General features: G+C 39.1%; 1 protein-coding gene across 2 annotated transcripts in view; it reads left to right on the plus strand.

Annotated features, from left to right (window-relative positions):
* Nucleotides 1-25,913, plus strand: part of B3GNTL1 (UDP-GlcNAc:betaGal beta-1,3-N-acetylglucosaminyltransferase like 1) — a 105,419-nt gene that overhangs the window by 61,148 nt on the left and 18,358 nt on the right. Inside the window, exons 7-8 of one of the 2 annotated variants that reach the window (XM_058038847.1) lie at nt 14,267-14,362; nt 22,387-22,511. In XM_058038847.1, the coding sequence (XP_057894830.1) occupies nt 14,267-14,362; nt 22,387-22,511 (221 nt within the window). The remainder of the gene's footprint in view (nt 1-14,266; nt 14,363-22,386; nt 22,512-25,913) is intronic. The other variant, XM_058038848.1, reaches the window with a different exon arrangement.

Here is a 25,913-nt window from a genome sequence, read left to right on the forward strand (position 1 = left end):
AGAAATGATGTTGAATTGGACAATACTAATTACTGACCTTATTAGTCTTAGCAATAGTAAGTCTGTCTTAGAAAGAAAAGAAATTATGTTTAGAACAATATAGAATGACAAGGCTATTGTGACAACAGGTGATAAAACTGAAAAAATGAGTGAAACACTGAGCTTGTCAAAAATATGCATTGTTTGATTCAAAAAGAACATTGACCCAGACATATTTACCAAAAATGAAAGGAATTAAATATGCTTGAAAAGCAAATTTTTGTATCAATGTTCATCACTGAAAAACTTCATTTGAGATTTAAAAGTTGGTTCCCTCTGCTGAAACACTGCAGTGTAAAAGACACTTCTCTCTATATACCCATTCTGCTTTGATAGCACTTCTGATTTATACACACTTTAATGCAGAAAACAGTGAGTTTTTTCTAAACCACTACCACAGCTGGAGTAATTTGCAATTTCTGTGAAGTGCCATGATTAGCAAAAGCATGGGTTTGGGGGGAAAGCATGCTGGTTTTAACTTGAATAAGCTGGTTTAAATCACTATAGCTCTCCTGACAATGCTCTATGTAGCTCCAAAGACAAACTAACACCTTAAGGTACAAATGTTTTTATTTTAACTAGAATTTTGTTACCTAATTCCATTGCATTACAGCTTGTATTAGTGTACTTCTGCCAGAAATACTTAGATCATGACACTGATCTTAAAAGTTTCCTTTCGTTTATTTACTTCAATTTGTGTGAAGAGGTGAGAGGTCTCAGGGTGCAGCAGAAATGAGAGAGTCCAGGGCTGGTGGTTGTTGCCCAGCAAATGCTGCGTGTCCTTCTGAATGTTTGACTGTTAGACTGAACAATATTTAAACAGAATTCAAAGCCCAGAACAGCTGTGACAGCAGAGGAAGTTTTGAGTCTTCCCCATTTTTTTTTCTTTTATTCTTTTTTTCTTTTCTTGAAGATCTTGTTATATCCTTTTCCTTTTCCTTCAAAGGATGTCTGGTTTGTTTTGTGTTACCTGAAGGAAAGTCTGGAGAATTTGACTGTGAGTGTCATGAGAGGCAAACTGCTCCCAGTGCCATCTCATCCATGGTGCCACTGCTGTGGGAGCAGGCAGGATCAGGGTTAGCCTATTTGTTAAGTCTCACCATTTTTCATCCCTTTTTTCCTTTAAAAAGCTGCTTTTTTTCCTCCTTTTAATCTCAAAACAATTTTTCTGGAGCAGAATAACACACATGCAGCAAAATTAGTGTTCATAAATGTCTCAACCTGGCTAAATATTTGAACATGGTTTGGGATGTGCAGTGGGGGCCCAGTGGAATTAGCAGGGATGAGCCAAGGGAGAGGATGTGCAGAAATCTATCCAGGCTGAAAGCTTGCAAGTTGGAAACTTTACAACTTGGAAACTGAGAATAAGCCCAGCCTGTCACTGAAACATCCAAAGTAATATGATGAGGCTGAGTAAAACTTGTCCAATCATCTTTTGATGGTGACAAAATAAAAGTGGCTGTTATTTTTTGACCAAGCTTCTCAAAGTGGTGGTCAATCCTCTGAGTGTGTCAGTGTTGAAGAGATTTGGACAGTGCCCTAAAAACCATTTTTTAACTTGGTCAGCCCTGAAGTGTTCAGGCAGTGGAGGATCTTTGTAGGTCTGCTCCAGCTGAAGCAGTGTATTTATTCTATTTTGCTCAGTGTGTATAAAAATGGGATTTTTTAAATTGCAGCTGTGCTTTAAAATATTTATAATTCCTTAAAAATATTCAGATAAGGTCTTGATGCGCAAATGATTTGGGCTTTGGGCAGGCCATTGCAGCAGAAATGTTTCTGTTCTGGGTGTGGTGGCAATGAGCTTTATCCCAGGGATGAATTATTGTTGTTGGCTCCCTGATGTGGTGTAGGGGGGTGCCTAATGCACCTCCTCCCCTCCCAGAGCCCCTCTGCCTGCCTGCAGGGGTCCTGTAGGTGCAGCAGAGGTCTAGGATGGATCAGAAATACAAATATCCCATCCCATGTGCACTGGATGCAGCAATTCCACTGAAGTCAGCGAAGGTAGTCCAGATTTTCACTGATATAAGTGGAAACCATCTCCCATTGAACTGAAACACTGTCCAGCTGCTTGGTAACACTTCTAACTTTACAGTTTGCAGATACTGTATATGAACCTGGTTTATGTCTTTCCTAAGTGGCAGCTGGTATAAACACAGCATCGTGGTACAGCATGAAACATGTGAGAAGTTCCCCTTGGAAGTGAAGGGAAGAGGTTTTTATAAACAGCCCAATTCACATTCAAGTGCTTGAAGTGTCACACTTGCTGCAGTGCTGAAATCTTGGCACTCCTGGTGCAGGGAAGCACCAAAATTGTGTGGATGGACCATGGAAATTCTTCCCTCTGCCCCTCTGCTGCTGAGATCTCTGAAATCTGAGGGAGGTTCTGATCAGCCTGAGGGTATTTTATTTCTCATCCCCATGGCATTTTTACAGCACAAACAGCAGCAAAAAATCAGAGCATCATGTTCTCTACATCCTCCTAAAATTAAGTTTGCTCATGTTTCACTGAAGTAGGAAAACAAATTGAAATTTTGGCTGAGCAGGACAACTTTCCATGAGAATTAAAGTGGCAATGTCTCCTCTTCATTTGCATTAGCAAGAAGGACTTGCCAGGCAGTATTTTGTATTTTTTCTCTTTAGGAATGGTGTTGCTGAGTTTGGAGGTTTGAGACCAGAGCTGAAATTCCTCTTCTGTGGCTGATTCCTCAGTGACCATCCCTACACCAACACAGACAGGCTTTCAAAGCCCAGTGGGTGTCATTTTTTACAGTTTTAGTTGAATTTACAAGTCCTGAAGGCATTAAATCTATTTAATTTTATCATCTCTTGGCAGTATTTGGCAGTATTTAAAGTTGTTTTAAGTTTGGTGGGGGTTTTTTTGTGGCTTTTTTGTTGTTGTTTTGTTTGTTTGCAGGGTTATTGTGGGTTTGTTTGTTTGGGGTTTTTATTTTGTTGGTGTTCTTTTGGGGTTTTGGAGTTTCTGGTGTTGTTGTTTTGTTTTGGTTTTTTTTTTAAGAAGATGTTTTTATCATGATATTGGCTGTTTGGCTAAAATGCTTCAGCCAGTTTGGGAGATCACAGCTTGCTGCTCTTCTCCTGAATTCAAATTAGAAGAGATGACTTGATGCTAGTGGATATGATGTGAGTAACCATCACAACATAAATATCTCTTTTATAGATGGATTAGCCTGTTTTTCAAGAGGCTCATCATTTTTCATCAACTTTTTCCTTAAAAAAAGCTGCTTTTTTCTCCTTCCACTCTCAAAGCAGTTTTTCTGGGGCAGAATAATACATGTGCATGTGTGCAAAGTTGCTGTTCATAAATGTCTCAACCTGGCTAAATATTTGAACATTAGCAGCTTGCCTGCCATACATGCTGCTGATGGAATGGTTTCCTGAATCAGATTAAAAGATTCTTTCTGAGATTTTGCTGATTTTAGGACTTGGACTTCATTACACAGATCCATCTGGTTCTAGGATTTGTTTTTATGTAGGATCAGCTTGTGGAGTGCAGTTTTGAAAAGTGCAGAGATTCTCATTTCCAAAAAGAAGTTATAATATATATTTTATAAGAAATAGGAATTGTTGATACACTGATTTTACTTAATACAAAGCTAAGTTGGATAAATCCCTATGGAGAAATCTGATTTTACTCCTTTTGATCTTTTTTTTTATGCTGACATTGTACTTGAGTTTCAAAGCTGTAGTTGTTTGTCACTGTGATAAACAAGCAGCACACACAAAGTTCTTGTTTCGAATTCTAGGGAATTTGGGGGAAATAAGCTAAATTCTATGAAGGAATGACAGGGAAATAATTATTATTAAATATTTTTAACCACAGTATTTTTAAGATACATTGTTATTGTGCCTTTTTTTTGTGTGTGTTACACTACCTTTTCTCAGAATTTGTAGTTCACAGACCTGAAACCTCATTTAAATCTTAATCATTTTTAGCAGGATGTGTGAGACAAACAAGGGTGTTTATGTTGAGTGACCCATGGAGCTCTCAGAGAGATAAATCACAGGAGCTGCTTAGCAGATCCTTCCCAGCTGCTGCTACAGCCATGTTCCAGCACAGCCAAAACTGCTGCTCTGTTCTTCAGTTTTAAATTGCATTAAGTACAATTGTAGCATCTGCTTCCTCCACTGATTTTCAGCTTCTTGGCAAATGAAAAATCAACGTTTTCTTTTCTGATTCAGTTGGTTTCCTTTAGATAGTTATTAATAGTTTTTCTCTGATATTATAGCAAGACCCTTTAATGCAGATGCCCTTACTATTTATTGATAGTAAGTACCTACTTATATAGTAGATATCTACTGTCATATAGTAAATATCCACTCTCTTTTTGGTGTGAATATTTCTGCAGAACAGGATAAGATTGTATTTAAAAAAGAATGTAAAAAGTCTTTTTCATATGTGTAGCACAACTGGATTCCTCTTAATTCTTTGATCATTTTAGCTGCACTTTGCTTATTACCAGATTAATGTTTTGTGCTAAAACCATTTTTTTTAAGAGGTGATTTCTTAAAAATTTAATTTAATCTTAAGAGAAAAAGAATTCCATCAGTTTGAGGATAATTATAACAGTGAGATTGTAGGAATGCACAGCTCCATGGGGCTCAGGCAGGCCCTTCAGAGGTGAACTGGTGAATTTAAAGCCCTCTGGAGCTCCTCTGTATTATTAGAGATGCTGCCAGAGACCCTGCAGGGTTCAGCTGCCCCATGGCAGAAATTCTCCCTTGTGGAGAGGGCTGATTGCTTTTTATCTCCACCTTGGGCTGAACCTGGGCCCAAATCCTCCTTATTGTTGATTTTATGTTGTGCCAGAGCAGTGGTACAACATAAATCAAGAGTTATCAGTGTGCCTTGATAACTCACACCAACCTCTGCTTGGAAGACCTGAAGCTGTTAATTAGCTTCTTTCTTACCCCTGAATTCTTTAAAAATATTTAAAAATAAAAATAATAAAAATATTTAATGTGCTGGTTAGATTAAGTGACTCTCTGAGCAGTAACTGCTCCAAAGCAGGGACTGGAAATGCCAAGTTCAGGCAGAATTTCAGAATTTTAGGACTGAAAATTTAGGAATTTGAGGAATGAGTTTTAGTTGATGCACACCCAGAGGTACAGTGTGACTTCAGGCTGCCCATGCTGTGAGAGTTTGGAGGTTACACTCAGTCACAAATTAATGAAATGTTGGTCGTGTTTCTGGCTGGGAAGCAGGGGAAGAACCTGCAAAATCAAATCCCACATCTGAAGCCATCAAGAAATTATTAGGGAGGCTGAACCAGGAGACTGCAGAGAGGAGGGGAAGCTTTGTAGTGCTCTCAGCTCTGCTTTGTCTCAGACTTTTACAGATTGATGGGCACTTAATTTCTGTCTCTGCAAATGCTCAGGGTTGGTTGAGGTCTTTCCAGCTGTGTCTCCTGCACTGTTGAAAAACAAATTCTTGTAAGAGACCACTGGGTTCTGGATGAATGTATTGAGTCCCTTTCATTTCCAAAAATGTGTGTGTGCGTGTGTAAAAGCTGTTGCTGAGGTGATGGGGTTTTTTACTCTCAGTATGTATCTATTTCATTGTGGGATAGAAGATTAGAGACAGTATGCAGAAGCTAAGATCTTAAATGAGAGAAAATGAGAGAAAAAATCTAATCTAAGCTAATATCTTAAATGAGAGAAAGCTGAGATCTTAAATTTCCCCCCTGTAAAATCTGCTGTTACAGCTCCTGCACTAGCAGTGACGTTTCTTTTTCTAAATTACATTTTTGTTTTCTGTCTTTGCCTTGTTCTCCCATTCACAGTTTTGAAGGGTTGCAGAACTCCAATCAAACACTCTCAAGGCACTGGAATGCATTTGGTGCTTTGATACTCCCCAAAGACTTGCAATATGATGGAAGACATGAGGGAGAGATTTAGGCTAAAGTTTGCTTTGATTTCCTAAAGAAAACATTCTACTATCGCAGCTGTTAATCAGATAATCACAATCTGCAGTTTAAGATCTGATCTAAATTTTCTCTCTTGCCTTTCTAAAGGGTAAAAGTCGATAGGGGAGAAAAACCCCACAAAATAAATATAATTTATATTGGAATAAATACAGCGAGTTTGCATGAATATTTAATATTTCTCCTTTGGGTCTTTTGCATGTACATTAGCACACAGCTGAACTTCTCAAATTCAAAAGTGATCTCCTTCCCTGCAGTTTGATGCTTCTTTATAAGGTGCTTGTATTTCTTTCATTTAACTGAAGGTCATGTGTCCCCCACTTCCAAGTTGCATAAAACTTTTATAGCACGAGCTTTTATTTGAAAAAGAGAATCAGTGAGCATTAGGATGAAGGATTTGTTACACTCTCAGATAATCCTGAACACTCAGAAGTATTTCATGTTTCTCTCTCCAAATACCTGCATTTTAAAATTTGCTGAAGCTGGGATTTGCCAGGAGGTTTACTCACATTTCAGCTGAATATTAATTCTGAGAGCTGGTATGTAGAAGAGTTTCATGTGCTGCATTTAATGGGAATTTGTTTTCCCCTTTGCCAGCACATTTTAGGGAAGTTTATTAATTGTGGACAAGCATCATGCACTTTAAAAGCAGGACAGATTTATTTTACAGTTACACACTATGCAGGGAGACACTTCTGATGTCTATATTGTCATCTGTTAAATGTTAAATCTATTTAAGGTAAGTTAAGTCTATTAAATCAATGTTAAATCTATTAAGTCACAAATATGAAAGACAAATTCAGTTTTCATCCTGTGAAAATTCGAAATGGCATGTCCACAAGTCAAATGGAAAGGTAATTTTTTGACTTATTTTGCATGACCATTGGTCAGTGTTGTTTCTTAGCAGATTTCTTGTTTGTTCTAATCACAATTTAGAACCTGCCAATATGACTTGAAGCAGATTTTCTTTCTTTTGTAGTAAAACCTAAGCACAAACAGCAAACCAAGAAGACAACCTCTTGGTGCAGAATGCTTTATTTTCCTGCATGGAGTCATTCTTCCATTGTAAATACTTGACTCTAAATACTGGAAAACCTCCAAGAATTAGAGAAACTTTTTGTAAAGACCACTCTTAGTAGCCTAAAAAAAACAAAACAAAACAAAACAAAAAAAAAACCAACGAAACAAAACAAAAAAGCTGTAAGACATGCTAAAATCATACAGGCTGTTTCCTTTGCATGCAGCTATTGTTTTGGCTTCAGCAGTAGGTTAATTCATCGTCATTAGCAGGGAAAAGCTCTAAAAACGTCCAGAAGAATGGTGCTTGCTCTTGGCCATTCAGCTACAAAGCAGAGATATTCAGCACTGTGGTCGGCCCTCAATTATCCCGCACAATGGGCCTGGCAGGAGCTGCCTCCCAAAAAGCAAAGGCACAGCCAATTCAATCCATAGGAATTGGACTAGAAACCCGAAGTTAATATATTTGCTTGTAGCAAGTTTGTAAACAGTTTTGCTTTCAGCAGCAGATTTTAAGGAAATGTAATAACCTGGGTAAAGAGCAGCCTGCTCTTGTGAGAACCCAAGAAATTCCTCTGGCTGCCCTGGAGGACTCGAGACCCTGACAGGGAGCTCAGAGACCTTGGCACAGAGTCAGAAACACCTGTGCCTTCGATTCTAGCCCTTAGAAAAAACAATTACCAGCCTGATATGAAGATTCACAAGCCACGAAAGTTTAAGTAGAGTGATAGTTAGTTTGTTACAACTAGAAAAGCAGAATTTTGAGTTTTTAGAATGGGGTTCAGAAGCCAAAATGGAGGGTTTTGGGTGTGCCTTGTCCTTCTTCTTTCTTCTTCTTGGCCTCCATCTTCTGAGTGATGGTTGCACTTTTGGATTGGTTTAGAGACAGACTGTCTAACACAGGTGACAGGTATTGGAAAATTATTGTAAATAATGTACACATAGTTTTTAGTATAAAAAGCCAACACCACCCCAAGGGCGGGGAGTGTGCCACAAACCAACTTGCAAGACAGACTTCAGTGAGTCAAAGAAAGAATATTATAGATAACAACAAAGAAACAACCTTGAAAACCAGAACAGAAGAATCCTTACTCCTCCTTCAGCTGCTGGGCTAAGAAAAGAGACTCTCTAACACATCTCAGAGTCATCCTGACCACAAAGACTCTGAGGTGCTCTGTGCTGTCTTTACCCAACATTTCTGTCTTTGTGGGGCTCTGCTGCAGGCAGAGATGGCAGGAGGAGGTGATGTCCTGCTGATACACACCCTGGTTTTCATTCCAGGGGGTGGATTCACTGCAGAGATTTGTGTGGTACTTTCTGGGGTCCCCACTGAAGGGAGGAAATTAATTTGACTCCATGTTTTTAGAAGGTTAATTTATTATTATATTATATTATATTACATTACATTACATTACATTACATTATGTTACATTACGTTACATTACATTATAGAACACCATACTAAACTATACTAAAGAATAGGGAAAGGATATAGACAGAAGGTTAAAAGATAATAATGAAAAACTCTTGACTCTCTCCTCAGAGAGTCCAACACAGCTGGCCTTAATTGCCTAATAAGTAAAAACAATTCACATGCAACTAATTAAGCAATTACTACATTTTAAAGCAGCAAAACACAGGAGAAGAAAATGGGATAATACTGTTTTCCTTTTTCTCTGAGGCATCTCAGCTTCCCAGGAGAGAAATCCTGGCAAAGGAATTTTTCCAGAAAATACGACAGTGACAGAGTTGGTATGAAAATTTTATTTCACGTAGGGAAATGTTATTTGTGAAAATTTGATATTGTGATATAATGTTGCATAGCTGTAAAGAGGACTGTTGTACTTTCCTGAAAGTGGATGGCCTGGTGAAAAGTACTGCCAGCGCAATAAACTGTGAGGAACCAGGGATGTTGTTACAGCAAAATTCAGCTTTTCTCTCCAGCTTTCCTCCCATTACTCTGCCCTTTGCATTCAGAGAAAGCATCATCTCCCAGCTCCTCTCACTGGCTCTGCTCTGTGAGACATTCCAGCCTTCACTCAGGCTTCAAATCCAGAGGAAATCACAGGGAGCTGTAGGTCATAAATTGTCCAGGAGCAGGAATACCTTCTTGGAGGTGCTGAATGCTCTCTGGTTTCACTGGCATTAGCAGCTCTCAGGACTCTCTTACTTTTTTTTATTAGTTTTGTTGCTTAGTAGAGTTTGGGATTTACAATCCTAAATACCACTGATTTTCAGTCAGGCCTGCACCAGAATTATTGTGTATTCACCAGCTTTTCTGCACAGCGAGGCAAGGTATGGTTTGTTTCAATAATCTGCTTTTTGCTGTGCTGGATTCCAGCTTCCTTAGAGAAGGATTTTCAGCTGCTCTCAGAGCTTGCAGTGATGAGGTGACACAAATAACTCCAGTTATTTCTGCAAGCCCAGGAAAGGGTACAGCAGTTCAGTGCAATATAAACCAACTGCATGGAATCCATTCCACACTGGCTGCTTGGCTTCCTAAAAGCCTCATAAAGCTCATTGTAGTTATTTTCTTTTGAAAAATCCTCTCTGCCCATACTTTTTTTGAAGTAGGAAGAGTCTTTTTGTCCCTTCCCTACCCTCTGTACCTTTTCTCTCACACTACACAGACCTGATTCTGGGTGTAAACCTGGTACACCCCAGTAACAAGGTCTTGGTACATTTATTGCTGAATTAATGCTCAGGTATTTTAACATCATTGCTTCAAGGTCAGGAGTGATGCCCTTCAGTCTGTGCTCTGCTTACAGAATCACTGTGGCCCTCCCCATGAGATTTATTTTCTTTTCTTTTTACCTTCTAACGTGGCAATGTATGCCCGTGGATATTAGAAAGCTTCATTTGTCTCAACAAATATGTCTAATCCTTGATTTGTGTGGGTATAATTTTGAAAAATGCTGTAGCATGAGAGGAATTAAATGTGTGGTGTGTTTTGGGGAATTAGCCCCTTGCTTTGGAAAGCCTGTGATTAAATTGAATCTGTTCCTTTTGTGGGCTGCCTGGTTTCCCCTGTGTGTCCTGCATGATATCTGATGTGATAAAGTTGTTTCACCATCTGCATATCTGCTTTTATCACTGCTGTTAGACTTTGATTTGCTGCTTCAGGAAAGAGAACTTTCCTTGAGAAGTTTCTGTAAACACACAAATGCTTTTCCCTGTGTTGGAACTGAAATTTTGCACTGAATGCTGGCATGACCTGCACTGAGCATCAGTGGGAACCAGAGTTCCATGTGCTGCTGACAGCTTTGAAACACAACAATGAAAGTCACTTTATCAGCTCTTTGTGTTCTTTAGATTTATTTCCAGAGGATCTGTGTAACACTTGGATGTAATTCGATAGCCAAACAGTGAACAATAACAAACCAGGTTCAATTACTTGCTACTTGATCCTTGGAATAAACCCAGCTGGTTATAAAAGTTCTAAATAATTTTGTAAATAAGATGCTGAAATAGGAATTTGTGCCCTTCATCGGGAGATGGATTCTAGTTAGGTTATGACAACACTGTTCTTTAGGAATTCAAACCCTGAACAGATTTATACCTTCATATTCTGATTTTTAACATGAAATATTCAATATTTAGATTTTTTAACAGCATACAGTGTTCTGTAATTAATAACAAATATTACTAATAAGCATTAATCTTTCAACCCAGCTGTGCATGAAAGGTTCACAGGTCCAACCTGCTCTCAGAATACTGAATTAATTCCTCAAGGAGGTCTGGAAAACCACTGGTGTTCCAAGATGACACACAAGACATTTGTTAAGCACAGTTGGAGAATATTTCCAAGAAAACTAAACATAGTTGATGGCACCATCATTCAAATTCTGCTTTTGATTGATTGTCAAGTTAAAACTAGCATGTCCTCTTTGTTCTCTCATTCCAGTCCATGCAATCTAAAAGATTTATGGATAAAATCTGGAGTGTCACTCTCACAAAGTGAGAAGTTGCAGTTTTTGTCACAGAATAAGGCAATTTGACCATTTTTTAACACCTTGGCAAGAGTTTATGACAAGAATAGACAAAAAAGAAACACAGAGGAAACTTTCCCATCAGACTAAACCAAGGTGAAATATAGAATTTCCAAAGTGCAGAAGGTTGAGCTTATTTTTTTTTTTCTCTTGAAGATAAAATTTCAAAAGCTTTGGAAGGTGATTTTCAGAAGTTTGGCAGATGCCTCAGTGTTTCAGAACAGTTGTTAGTGTTTTTCCTGGCCAGTTCTCCTCCCCTCAGAGTGGGTATTCAGAGGATGCAGTTTTATGTTTCAGCTGGACTCATGAACTGTGGGCAGTGACCAGAAAGGGAGGGCTTGTTTTCCTCTCCCAAGCTTTTCCTTCCCTCTCCAGTGTGTCAGTGGTACTGCTACTCTGACCCCACAGTGAACTGACTCAGAGAACCAAGGCTGTAGAAAACTAACACTAGAAACAAGGAAAATGATGGCTTTTTACTGATGCGGTGCTCTGATCCGTCCTGGGGTCAGGACAGTGCCAGGGTTGTGACTGGGGTGTGCAGGATGAGTGGGAGAGCTCTTCATTAATGTAAATGTGGTGTACATGTAGATTTCTAGCAGTTTTATCAGGTTAAAGCTTATTTCTGGATCATCTCTACTGCTGCTAAGAAGGGTTTTGTTCTCTCTGCTTGGTGCCCTGTTTTCCTACATCCTCCTGCTGATTTCTGGTTTGTTGGATCAGGAGATTCAGCTGAAGACCAAACTAACAACAGCAACAAAGAGAATTCAGCTTCACAAAAGTTATTCTTACATAGGAAGGGACAAGGTAGTGTGAAGTTGTCCTTTGTGACAGGAGCACAAATAAATTTCCTAAAGTCAGTTTTGATGTTGCACTGTGTGTTCATGTAGGAAAAGTTTATTTGCCAATTCATTGAGTATCAGGTGCTGTGCTGTGCAGGTTTAACCTTCTTGAAGGATAAGATCTGAAATCATGTGTAGCATCTTCAGTCTCTGTTTTGCCCATGTTTGCTCCTCTGGTGTCTCTGCTGAGATGGACAGTGAGCTACACAACACTGCTGGGTTTAGGAGAGACATCAGTGTATGCAGTGTGTGATGGTCTGCTGTAAAATCATCATCTGCATTAACATCAGTGCCTTTTGGAAGTTTTCTCTTAAATTTTTCATAATAACAATAACAATAATATTAATAAAATTATTATTTGTGTTATAAAATACTATATTGTCATAATATAGCTAATATAAGAAATATTAATATATTTAATATTTATTAAATATAAGTATAATAAAATAATTTTATTATAGATTTGTTGTAATTATGATAAACATAATAAGATTTACTATAAAATAATAATAATATATAATTATTTATTATAAAATAGTCTGTTCTGTCTGGTTTCACTGAAGTGTCTGTGTCATTGAACACATTATCTGGGGTGTTTGGGAGGGATGCTCTTGGCACATGAGCACAGCTGATGGCTTGGAGCTCCAGCTCTGAGGTGAAGTGCATTCCTGATCCCTGAGGGACCTGGCAGCTCTGAGGAAATGCCATTCTGGCCTCTCCAGACACATTTCACAAGTACTCATGGGCTCAAGACTTTCTTTTGAAGTTTTTGTTTCTTTCAGAAATGAGATTCAATGCAATGCCCTCTGGCCTGGCTTTTCTCCCTGCTGCTGTTTTCTTTTGGGATTACTGTTTGCTCATTGTTTGGTTCAGGCCATACTCAATTGCCCTTGTAATTAATGTGGAGCTAATAACCATGTGCTGATAATCAGGCTGCTCTGCTTTTCTGGGCTTGGTTTGACTCCTTCAGCTCCCACTGACTCTTGGGGGGATATTTTTACATTTAACACCTCTGAACTGGAATATTTCAGCTCTGGGCAACCTGCTGATGAGTTAAAGACACATTTGGTGATAGGATTGTTCTGACTAAATATGAGAGCCTAGAATTGAAATGTCTGGATGAAAATGAGTCACCCTAAGATGCCTTTAGGGACAGTGAATTTCTGTCATTGTGCTCCTGGGGCTGCCATGCTGTGTGCTTCACCCTGTAAGAAAAATGGGAGAATTTTGCTGTCACATTTTGATTGGGTTTCTAATTTAATTAATTGGGACAGTTGATTTAAATGTCTCTATTTGGTTTTAAGTCCATGTTTATCTGTGGAAATGGAAGTGGCCAGACATAAGAGTTCGTGGAGCTCCCTCAGGCTGACATCAAGAGGAGCACAATTAAAATTAAGATCCTGAGATGCATGTGACAAATGTACACTCTGTTTAAGAACTTCACATGTACAGGAATATTAATATTACCACTGAAACATGAAATTGCCAGCTTGCAGATCAGCACTGTCGTTTGAGTGACAGCAGTTGTGAAGTTGGTTTTTCTTCATGCCCCAGGGTGTGCTCTGCAGTTCCTGTGTCTCTGCTGGAAGCTCCTGCCTTCACTTTGCACCTTGTGTTTGACAGGTTCAGTCTCCTCTTTGCCTGGATACTTCATCCTGTGCAAAAAAAAAGAACCAGTTTACCTCCTGTCATCCACATTCTGGCTTATTTCACAGTTGTATTTGCAACAAGTTTGTTTAAAGCTTCAAAGACCCGTTTGTACAGTTCTTGGCTGTCACAAATGAAGAGATGAACTTAATAGTTACTCCCTTTTCTCTACTTAAAGCTCTTCCTTTCCAAAAACCTTTAATTGTAGGTACCCCTGGGTAGCAAATCCACTGTACTCAGGTAATGTTTATAACAAATTGCATTTTACTTGTCCAAGCTTGATTAGGATTTAAGTGTCTTTGGCAGAAATAAAAGATCAGTGAAAGTTCACACTTAATATATGTATAAGGAGTATGAAATGGAAAAAAAAAATCAATGCTCAGGAATTGCAGGGTTCAGTTTAAGAACTTGAACTTTCCGTGATTCTTCTCAATTACTTCATTTTCACATTAACATCATCATTATTGATCAAGTGCCAGCTCCAGTATAATACTCTAAATTTGGAAAAATTCTTTAAGTACTCTGCATGTGTTGCAGCTTGGGGGAGAAGAGAAGGCCATGGAATTTGAAGCAGGAACCAGACTCACCTTCTGGGCTGTGGCACCTGGGAGATTCTGGTACACACTAAGAACCTGCTAAATTTCCACCACTTGCTCTTCTCATGCTTGAAATTGCTGAAGTTCAGGCAGAGGCACAATTTCAGGTGAATGTGTGAGGTCTGTTTGTTCCTCAGCAGCTGCTGGGTTTGGTATTTTGTGAACTGACTGGATTTTTGTCCCTCTTTTTCCCCTAGGTGTTCACCTCCCATGGGCCCACTGTGATCATGCCAACCTGGTTCTGCTCTCGGGAGTGGTTTTTCCATGTGGGGAGATTTGATGAGGGTGGAAAGGTGAGTGGTGCAGGTGATCTGGAGTCCAGGAGCCATCCCTTTGTTTCTCAGCCTCTACCTGTTATTAAGGAGCAATAGGGAAAGGGTGTTGATGAAAACAGCTCTAAAAACACCTAGGTCATACAATTTTTAAACAAAACCCTGTCTCCAACCAACTGAAGTTGTTTGGGAATAACTCTGGTGATGGAAGGACCTACCTGAAGTTGACATTGTAACACATCTATTGGATGTGTTACAAACCTGGAAAAAATTAAGTTTCAGACATCCAAGCTCCTCTTTGCCCCTGGAATAGATGCTAAAAACAGGTGAGCCCTTAGTTTGGTTCTGAGCAGGGTGAGGTTGGTTGCTGAAAGAAGTTGGGAGGGAAGGAAGGTGAAGAATGGCAGAGGGATAAAAGTACCTTCACCCAAGGGGGAAGGTTTATATCCCTGAGAGGGAGAAAGAAGGGCCATAAAAGTATTACCACAAAAACTCATTTACCCACCTGTCCTCTTGTCAATCTTAGTTCTTGTGCTTGTCCTTGGAAGATTTTAAGTAGCTTCTGCTCAAGGATCAGGGCTGAGAGGTTACAAATTCAATACCTGTGGTCTCAGAAGTGTTTTTTCCCTGACAGTTAGGTGTTCTTTGTCTTTATGAATTTCCTGTATGAGTTCAATTGGATTGCTTTAAGCTCATCAGTGTGTTTGTGGAATAAAATCCATGGTGTCTGTTAGCAGTATTTATTGTGGTAGTTGAAATATGTTGGCAAATAGATCTAATTTAAACACATTTGGATCCATTTTGTGTGGTTTGGTTCTGAGAGGTTTGGCTTCCAGTGGTTTTGCTGAGATTTTAGGGCTAAAATGGGTGGTTCTGATTTTTTTTTTTTTTAAGCTTTCATTTGTTAGCACTCTAAAACAAATCTGCTCAGGCTATTTCCTATTTAATTATTTAAACTACAACAGATGATGATGATGATTATTATTATTATTACTTTTATAGCTTTTAAATGAAGCCCTTCAGTGCCATGCAGTGTGTGTATATATATACATGTGTGTGTATGTATGAGGATATACAAATATTATTCTTTGGGCTGCCAAAAAATTATAATTATAAGGAGACAGCAGAGAGAGAACTGAATTGTTTAGAGCAGTGAAAAGATTTGCCCTTAATTACATGGTGGGTGAGTGGAAGAGCTGGGAATGGTGCCTGGCTCCCAATACAATCTACATTTACTGACCCATGCTCTTTATTTCTTTTTTATTATTATTTCTTATCATTGTATTTTCACTCTCTGAAGGATGTTTGACTTCTTGAGTGTTGTTAGTAAGCTCCAGAAAGAAAGCAAGCAAGTTAAAGCAGCAGCAACAATAGAACAGCAAGCCTAATGATAAAGTTCAAGAGGTTAAGTTAAATAGACTATTGTTCTGTGCTTTTTGCTTTTCATTTTGGCTTTTTTTCCTCCTTGTTTTGTTTTTATGAGTTGGGTTTTTTCTGTTTTGCTCTCTCTGTGTAATTGTGTAGGAACTATGCCACTGGTTATTCACTGACAATCTTAATCCTGATGATTTTTCAGCCACAATGCTTGATATGTCCTTTCAGTTTGAAGAATTACCAGTGATAAGTTGAACTTATTGTTTGTCCCTATTGTGAGGTGTCCAACATGCCCAAGCTCAGACTCTGGCTGATGCAGAGACCTTCAGAAAAATACCCTAAAAACAGGACAGACCTGAACAAAGCAGTGAACTCAAACCTTTGTCTTCTGTGGGTTTAGAGGACACAAAATCAAGCTTTAAATCTTGAGCATTTAGTGTTACAAAGTATTTAACATTGCTCTAACTTGTTCATTTTCATTTGAAAAGAATCCCTTTAAAGCAAAGGAAATGTTTCTGTGCATCAGCAGAGCTGAGAAGACGCTGAAGGGTTTCATCCCTGTAAGTTCTGACCTGAGCCAGGATCTGCATTAATCTGATCACTTCCATCTCCATTTTTGAGTCAGTGTTTATTAATGAGGCTTGCCAGTGTCACATTGCTGAAAGTAAACACAGAACAGGCCAACAAATCCCCATGTTTTGGCCTTCTCCATTTGCTGAGCTGTTTCTTGCCAAAAAGCTGCATTTCTCATTTGAAATTAAATCCAAACACCTGTTCTTCGTATTTCAGTGCTGAGGAAAGAATGGAGGGTAATTCTTCCATGGGAGAAATTATGATTTGGTGTTGATGGTAACAGAGTGGGTGGAGTGATCAAATACAAATAGATGTGCTATGGTGTAAACCTTTTTTTAATCCTTTTTTCATTCCAGATAGATATTTCTCTCTCCAGACATTCAGGCTTTAGGTGAAACAGGTTTTTCCATTTTTTTTTTTAATGAAGTTCTTTCTGATGAAGATCTGCAGTTGTTGGAAGTGTATTCCTTTAGATCCAAACAAAATAAAATCTTCATAAATAGTCTGTAAGAACCTGACAGGTTTTATATATTAATTAATGAAAATAAAAATATATTAATTAACTAAAATTATTTATGCCATCTCTGATGAATGATAATTAAAGCAGGAGTACTGAAAAGATTTTAGCAAGCTCTGATGGTGTTCTGAGACTGAGATAATACAATGGAAGTGGTCACAAGCCTATAAAGTTACATTTCAAATAGTATCCCCTGCTGGAAGAAGAGTCACATGATGAACCATATTTTTAACTTATTTTTTTTTAGGAAAATGAAAGAAAATAATCTTTTAATCAATTGTGGATAAAGAGTGCAGTACTTCCTTATTGCAAAAAGTAGCAGCACTTCCTAAACCCTTCAGAACTCCCATTTGCCATTTGGTGTGTGACATTACCACGGGTGGCTTTGCTGCTGCAGTTTTTGGTGTCTCCCAATAAGTAGCACCATTGTTAAAAAGTAATAACCGTGTCCAAAAGCATCACAAAAAATTGTGCTGGGGAGAAAAATGCCCACGTTCTGGCCTAATGTGAAAAGCAGGTTTTAAAGCTGTGTCATCTGTTAGAGTGGGGAACTCCCCAGTTGTGTGCAGTGGGAGATGAGATGCCTGTTATTAGTGAAGAAAAGTTATTTTTTCATGTGTCTGACAGAAATGCTGAGTACTAGGAGAGCTGTACAAATGAGCATTGCTGCCCTGCATGCAAGGGTGGAAAATTGCACTCTTGGCTCTCTCCAGGCAGAATTACTCTCCACATCACAACTGTTACGTGCCAAACTTGTCTCTTTCTCTAGAATTTTACCACAACTTGCTTCCAAATTTCCTGTCACCCCTGTGTTTATCCTTCCTTTTTAAGTGTATGAAAACTGAAAATGGAGTGACAGCCTTAAAGTTCTGAGCTAATCTCAAAGTGTAAACAGGGGGAAAATTATTCTTAATGAGCCCCAGATGGAATCGTGCATTGTAAAGCACCAGCCTGTCTGAATACAAACTCTGAACAAAGTGTCTGGAGCTCAGTTTCATTCTATTTTTGTGATAAAAGGTCACAAAAAACACGAACTGAGGAGGTGTCAAAATATCCTTTTGAGCACAGGAGACTGTAGGCCATGTGGAAAGCTCTGAGGTAAATGTGGCTGTTAGGCACCCACTGATGCAATTTTCCACATTTCCCTGCCAGAGCACACAAATGTCATTCCATTCAGAAAGGCAAGTGGTTGTAATAATGCCTGAGAGGTAAAAGGCCAAGTAGGAATTTGGTTTTTTGGAATGTGAATTAAAATACTCTCAGTCTGTCAAATAAGCTATCAAGATGCTGTGGGGAAAATTGGGATAAAATACAGGCACTACTGGGGGTTTTGTGTTTGGTTTTGGCTTGATATAGTTAAGGCTGAACAGAGATCAATATTTGATCTAAAAAGCAGCAGAGAAAAAGTGGTGAAGCCTGTGATTAATTACACTTTATGAGCTATTTGAAAATTCACCCCATACCCCATGTCTAATTATATTTTCTGCTGGTCTGTTATTAAATATCATTTACAATTTACCACCTCCCTTCCATTTGACTTCCCCATCATCTTTGTTTAACTGCATTTCTCTGTGCCAAGACGTTTGAATGAAAGCAACTTTGGAGTTTCCTTTAACCTGTTATTTCCTAAACAATAAAATAAATCCTAATGGGCTCTGGGCCCTGTAATCAAGGCAAAATGATGGAAAGGCATTTGGATGACAGCCAAGAAATGAAGTGACAGATCTGCAGAAAGGGAGACTTAAGAATATCTTGGATAATCCTGTAGAAAAGCTATTAATAGCTATTTAATTCTTCCCACTCACCAGTTTTAGGCTCCTCTGAGGAATTAGAGTGATTTTTTCTGTCCAACAATTACCCTGATGGTGCTGAGTGGTTTTCAAAATGTTGCAGCCTAGTTTTCCTTGATGCCCCTGACCAAAAGGGAGGAGCAAGCATTTTCAAACCTGAAGGCTTTTTTCCCCTGTGGATTGATGCACTTCTCCTGTCTAATTTGTCATTGCTGTTTATTATAAGTGCTTGTATTCATGAAATAATGGTAGATCTCCCATTTTCACCAGTCAGACTTCTCTGCACAGGCTAAATCTCCACTGGTTGTGCTCACAAAGATCTGCCACCTCTGCCAGAGTGCCTGTGAGCTGGGACAGGGCAGGGACTGAGACAAGGCTGGATAGGGATGGGTGAGGAAGCTGGGACAGATTGACTCTGGTTTAGCAGTAAAAGGCAGCTTTTATATTGTGTATGTTCCTCTACAGCCCCATGGTGGCTTCTGTCCAAGCGAGCAAATGAAAGTTCCTTCAGCCTGGAGTGCTGCTCTTGGTCATTTCAGCATGACCTCAGCAGGTGCTCATGGTTACAGCATTGCACAGGGCATCACTTGAATTAAAGCTCCTCCAAAAATTGCTGTTGGTCCCTCTGGGAAGGTAATAAACCCCTCAGGGAAACCTCCAGGCTCTGCCCTGGAAAGATCCCTGCTGATGCTCCTCGTCCTTGCTGATGGTGGAGGAGCAAGAGCTGTAGCCAGGTTTGCTTGTAGGGAGATGCTTGAAGCTCTTTGGAAAATGTTGAGGTGGCTGCAATTGGAGCACAGTTTGCTGGCAGGAGTGAGAACAATGAGCAAGAAAGTTCATAGATAATTTAGTTAACCCCTGAAAGAGGAGTTACTTTAACTCAGATTCTGCTTGACACACCCCATGGTGTATAAAAAAATCAGTTCCTCATCTGTACCACCATCAGCACACCAAGCAGTATCTGCCCAAAATACTGGGTCAGTAGAAACCTTCCCCTGTTCAGTGGGAATGTGCAAAAATTAACTATGATTTTGCATTTGGCTGGTTAGAGCAGAGCAGGGGCAGGCTGTGCTTTTCTCTGGGAGCTGTAATTAGTTTATGCCTTTTTGTAGCAGAGGATGTGGGGTTGGGTTTTGCCTGTAATATGGAAAATTCTGCATGTAGTCCAGTAACATGTAAACTGTGCAATTTAATTGTATTTATTCTTGCTGAAAGCTATTGATGTGGTAGCCTATTGCTGAAATGCTGGGTTAGTAATTGATACTTTTAGCTATGGATATTCATTTTCAAAAAATACATTAAAATATCCCTTTAGTGGTTAAACAGCTTTCTCTTTCAGAGCTGTGCTGTTTCACAAAGATTCCTGGTGTTTAAAATGCCATCTGGATCCAATAATAGATCTCAGCTGGGAAGGAACTCTTGTGTTGCAGCAAACTTACACGCTCAAGAGCCCGAGGAAGTCCCATCCCTGCAGGATCCATAACACAGTCAACATTTTCCTCTGAAAAATCCATGGCAGTGCTGCTCCTTTGTAATGTGAGAGGCCACTGCTGAGCAGTGCAAGGCACCTGCTCCTTCCTAGGCCTGAGTGCACTTTATTCCACAGAATTTCTGCCACTTAAAGGAAAGGAAAAGAGCCTTTGGAACCAAAGAGCGTTTTTTGAAAGATCCTTTTACTTCTGCACTAACTCTTCTTTAATATACATATTAACAGTTGTCTTGAATAATGTAAATGCTTGTCCAAAAGAGAAGGAATTGCTGAGATGCGACATAATTATAGATCAAAATCAAAATCTGGCTCCTGCAGCAAGCTGATATCTGCTGCACTTGTGCCCTGAGACATGGCTGTGTGTGACCAGAAAAAAGGTTTGAACTTTTCTGCTGGCTCAGTATTTCCCTTCAAGTCCACAATAAGGAAAATATAGAAAGGGCTACAAGATAAATGGAAAGAAATTGATTTTGTGTTTTTCTTGTATTCTTGGTGACTGTAGTTGCTGGCTGCCACTCCAGCTTCCCCCAGATTTCTTTTGTGGCTTTCAAAGTAGGTTCACATAAAGCACAAATTGTATCAAGTGGTCTAAAATTTTTCTTCTGCGTTGCAGCTCTTAAAGCAGAAGTCAGACAAATGTCTAGAAATGCCAATAGCTGCAGATGAGCTGCTTAGTGAGCAGAATCCATTTAATCCAGAATGTGGGAATTCCAGTCTGTGTCACACATGAACCTGGGTGAGGGCAGGAGCTGCAGAGTCCAGAGCTTGACTGGGTTCTGATTCCAGGATTCACATGTTCAGCTGAGTGCTCTGGAGTTGTTTTCCAGGGTTCAGAGAGGTTTTTGTCTCATTTCTCTTCCACTTCCACACCCCTCTGCCTGGTGAGGATGAGAAATAGTCACTGAACTGTTTTGCTCTCATTACTAGAGGGCCAGTCCAGCACTTTAATTAGAGAATCTCATTTTCTTAATTATGGAAGAAACTCAGAGGCTGTAGTAATAGGGGAAAATTTCAATTAATATTTTTTTTTAACTTGTACTCTTATTATTTTTCTGTGTTGAAATAGAGGTTGAGGTTTATGATCTGGTTATTCATATGTGTCATACTGTCTACAGAAAAAAAAATTTATTTCAATCTCTCCAACTTCTTTTCCTGTAAAATTTTGTCATTTTATCTTTCATCCTTTTGTTGTTGCTACGCTAAAATGTTTTCTTTGACCCACCTGGTTTTATAAAAGGGAGCTTTTTAGTCTGGTAAAAAACATGTGACCTTTTAAACACTGTATTGCAGGGAAGAAATGTCTGTACTTAAACATGAAAAAATGAAATGTTCTAGTATTTCAAGAAGTTATAGCTTTGCAAAATATAAATAAACACTACTTCTTTTACCTTCTGTGGAGGACTTTAAAGGTGGATTTATGCTTTCATATGGAAATGGAAAAATGGAAATGAGTGCTATGAGCCATATAATTGCCCTTCTGACACTGCATCACTTGCATGAAGATTCTCTGATTTTTAAGTGGAAAATGTTGAAATTACTGTGAAATCCCTCATTTTTCCTAGAGCCTGCTAGATCCACAATTGCAGGAGCTTTTATCCTGTAGTGTTTTCAGCAGCAGTGGGTGCAATCCCATAAGGATGAATGTACCATGGAAGGAAGTTTCAAGAAAAATCAAAAAATATTTTCAGATGTTGCCTCATTCTGAGGTTGCCTTTATTGCAGTTTTTATTGAAGTCTGTCATTATGGGCCCTGAGTCACCTTTCCTAAGTAGAGACCAGCATTTGTATGACAGCCAGAGAAAGAAGGAGGATTCCAGTAAAATGAGAAAAAAACCCTTCTCAAGTCACTGATCCTTTGCAGTACAAAGTGTTTGGTTACATGGAGCTTTAGGCTGCACAAACTGTTTAGCAGCTGGGTTTCTCTCTCTTTTGGATTCACCTTCACCAAGCTTGAGATCCCTATCAAAACGAGATGATGTTGAATTTTCCACCTCTGCCCTTGCGCTTCTTTTACAAATGAATGCTGCTCCTTCAGCAGCATTAGCTGCATTTATTTCATGATTGGGGCATACACAAATAATAGTATAGAATCAGAGATGGGCTTGGGTTGGAACTTGGAGATTTTCTTGTTTCACCTCCAGGACACTTCCAGGTTGCTCCAAGCCCCATCCAACCTGGCCTTGGGGAGTCCACACCCAAAATTTATGAGTAACAATTCTGTTGGACCATATTCATTTGGCAGAGAAAGAAAACACCATCAGATGTAACTGAATACTGATCCAAGCACTGTTTTCTGTTGCAGGGTGTCCCAGAGGATCTGTTGTTTTTTTATGACCATCTCCAGAAGGGTGGTGGAGTCCTTCGAGTGAACCATTGCCTCCTGCTCTACCGGTACCACCCCCAGGCTGCCACTCACTCTGTCCTGGAGTAAGCTCTGCTTTCCAGGAGAACTTAAATGTTGGATTTGTCTTGGATCATCAGCAGCAAAGATGGTGAAACCGCATTGGGGTTTTTAATTAGGATTTTTAAGATGTAGTAATATCAGTCTCATGTTTTTTTGACGTGTGAACCATGATGTAAAGCAAAAAATCAAAATGTTACGGCTTAATTTCAAAATCAGCTGCTTCAAAATTTAAAAAGTAAACAGAAACTTGTAATACCAACAAAAACCATCTTTTGAAAAAAAAAAAAGAACCAGACCAAAACCCAAACCCAAGCCTTTAATCTGATAATGAACTGTCTTTACATATATTATTTTCTTATTTTAAAGGGTCTAAACCACCTAAATCAGATAATGAGGTTTGAAAAATCCCTGAGGATGTTTAGGAGTAATTATCTCAGGTGCTTCCTTGTAAGCTGCTTTTGTTGCCTTTCCTGGGCTGCTCAGCTCCTAACAGAGGTGTTAAATTGCTGATTCCTCAACATACTGCAAGCTGAGCCAAAGCTGTTCCCTTCTCTTATGCATTGACATTAATAAAAAATTACATGGGCTGCACTGTCCCTTAGGAATCCCATGCCAGAATCACAGTGGTAATTAAGTAAACTCTTTTCTTACTGATTAATGATATGAGTACACTTTTCAGTCAGTCCAGTTTTTATGGCTTTGTAGAAAGGACCAGCAAAAATGAACATTTCTGTGTACATTTTTGTTCTCCATCCCTGTATTGCTGCACATAGTATAAAACAAATAAATCCCAAAAATAGCCCACTCATGGTTAATATCACTACAGATCTTCATAAATGTGAATATCTATCTAAAATCATTTAACTATGGAAAGGTTATTCAAGCAAATAGTACATATGATTTTGATTTTGCAAACAAGCATGAGATTAATTATTCTCCTTTGTATTCATGTTGAAATGTAAAGATTTCTCTTTTTTTTCCTCTTTTACTGTGTGATCCTTTTGGCAGTTAGTGATCAACTTTTCAGCCACGCATTTTGGGACGCTGAAAACTCTTGGAAGCCTTTTGCTCCTATCTGTGGGAAAGCATCTAATTCTTGGAAATTAATTTGTTTTGAATTTACTGCAAGCTGTTGCTTATTGAGATCTCCAAGGCTGTGTGGCACAAGCACCCTGAATTACAGCATCCTAGGGGAATGTGGAAATGCTGTGAGCTCTTTCAGATGTGCAGGGTGCCTGTCCAAGTTGGCGCCTTCCTTGTCTCATTCTAAGAAATCAGGAGAGCTGCTCTTCCTCTTGGCTTCCTGCTGGTACTACTGGGGATGATATTTGGTGTGGCTTTCCAAACATGAGGTTGTGCAACAGCTCCTTGTCCTGGCTCATTCCCTTGTTTGTTGCCCGAGTTCTGAAGGGTTGCCCAGTGTTTGTGTCTGGAGACTAAAATGAACGTTGAGCAAAAAGAGATTAATGGACTCATCACAAAGGTTTAAGTTTATAATCTAAATTGGGTCTTGCCTAATTTGCCTCTTGGTCATTCCACCTTATTTAATGCATGCTCTGGCTTCTCTAGAAGCCTTTTTCTTTATATGGTGTGTTTTGTTGAGCAGTTTTCTGTGGTGTTTTGCTTTTTGCCATTGGCCCGGGTCATCTTTAAATTTTGAGTTTGCCTAGACCTAGATTTGGAAGCAGTAACTCACCAGCCAAATTAATATCTTGTCTGAGATCAAAATGATGTTGTAGGAAAGTTGATTTTTTTTTTTAACACTGGTTTCAGTCTTAAAAACCATAGCAGGCCATTTCTATACAAAGGTGCATCATTCATTCTTTCCAGTAAAGACATCAGTCACTCGTAGCCTGTGATGGTTTCAGTTTATGTGAGTGTCTTTCAGAACCTTCCAGGGGGAAAGGAGCCTCACTGCATTTTCAGACTTCCTAAAATATGTGTAAAACTGCTTGGCAAGTGATATTTGGTTCTTTTATTTTTTTACTTAGTACGTATAATTGTAAACACTCATGTGCTTTAGGTCATTTCCTATGGTTAGTATCCTTCTGGAACACATATCTGGAGTTGAGAATATCTGTGAAGCAGGAAACCAAATCTTATTTGCATTCTCCCTTACCCTGGAGGCGTCAGTCTGCATTATTAAATGTTTTGGGTGTGTGACAGAATCTGCATGAAGTTCAGTGTCTGTGTTTAGATTTCATTGGGTGCATGCAGAAATATGAATGTTCTCATTGTCATTTCATCCAAAGTCTGTGATGGATACCTGCTGGATTTTGAGAAACTTCTCTCAGCTAGGAATTCACAGCACAAAATCCCACTTTTCATATCTCTTGCATCTAAATCACTTTATTTGGTGTTGTACCCTAGGGTTGTGTGTACTCAGTGCTGCATGGCCACATTAAATTGATGTGAGACCATAGCAGAGTTTAGAGTGAGGAATACTGGAGTAAGAAAGTCTAATGTATAATAAAAACATGTTAAAATTCATAGATTATTATCTTGCCAAAGGGGAGAGAAAGGAACTGTATATACAACAATGCCTCACTGCGAGATGAAAGTGAGCTTGGATTGAGGTGAGCAATAAAAAATTGCACTTGTCTTTAGGTGGTGCAGCTCATGAAGACAGGTGGTTGGGGCATGCACTAATCCTTGGAGCAGTTTACAAGTTTTTAGTCAAGATAAATTTAATACATGTGGAAAAGAGGGCTTGTACTTTCTGTCCAAGATCTGAGCAATTCCCTCTTAGACAGAAAAGGTGAAGTGCACCTTCAGTAATTTCAGTTCCCCTGTGCTCAGAATGAGCATGATGCTGCTCTGCAGGAATAAGCAGAATTACATAATCTATTGAAAACATCTGGTTTCAGGCACTGGAAGCTTCCAGTGTCATCTGAGCGAAGAGGAACAGGCATTAGTGTGAAACACACATTTGGCTGTTTGAGAGGTGCTCTGAGGCCAGGTCTTGGATCTGTGGTGAGCACAGGAATGCCTCCTTCATTTCCTGCACAATCACACACGGCCAAAAATAGGCAGGAGAGAGGAATAACATACTCCTGTAGAGCTGAAATTAAGATGAGGTCAACTGCATTTTTATCTTCTATGCTTGCATTTGGCACTTCAATTAAACATGGAAACTAATGACCTCATTAGATTCTTGAAAAGTAAATGCCATTAACATTGATAGTCTCTGTCTCTCTTAATAAGCCTTTCATGAAAAATAGGCCACAATGCAAACCATGCCTCAGCTAATGACCCGTGACCTGAAGATGAACCCAGACATTAATAGAACCTATTAACAGTGTAAATGTAATAACTCAGTGGGACGATATAGTCCAGCAATTAATAAGTTCACATGAAGTTCAACAGAGCAACAACGGCAAGAAAAATCAGTTTATTCACCAGTATGGCCAAGGTTCAAACAGGAT

The sequence above is a fragment of the Melospiza georgiana genome, chromosome 21, assembly GCF_028018845.1.
Source record: "Melospiza georgiana isolate bMelGeo1 chromosome 21, bMelGeo1.pri, whole genome shotgun sequence".
Taxonomy (NCBI): domain Eukaryota; kingdom Metazoa; phylum Chordata; class Aves; order Passeriformes; family Passerellidae; genus Melospiza; species Melospiza georgiana.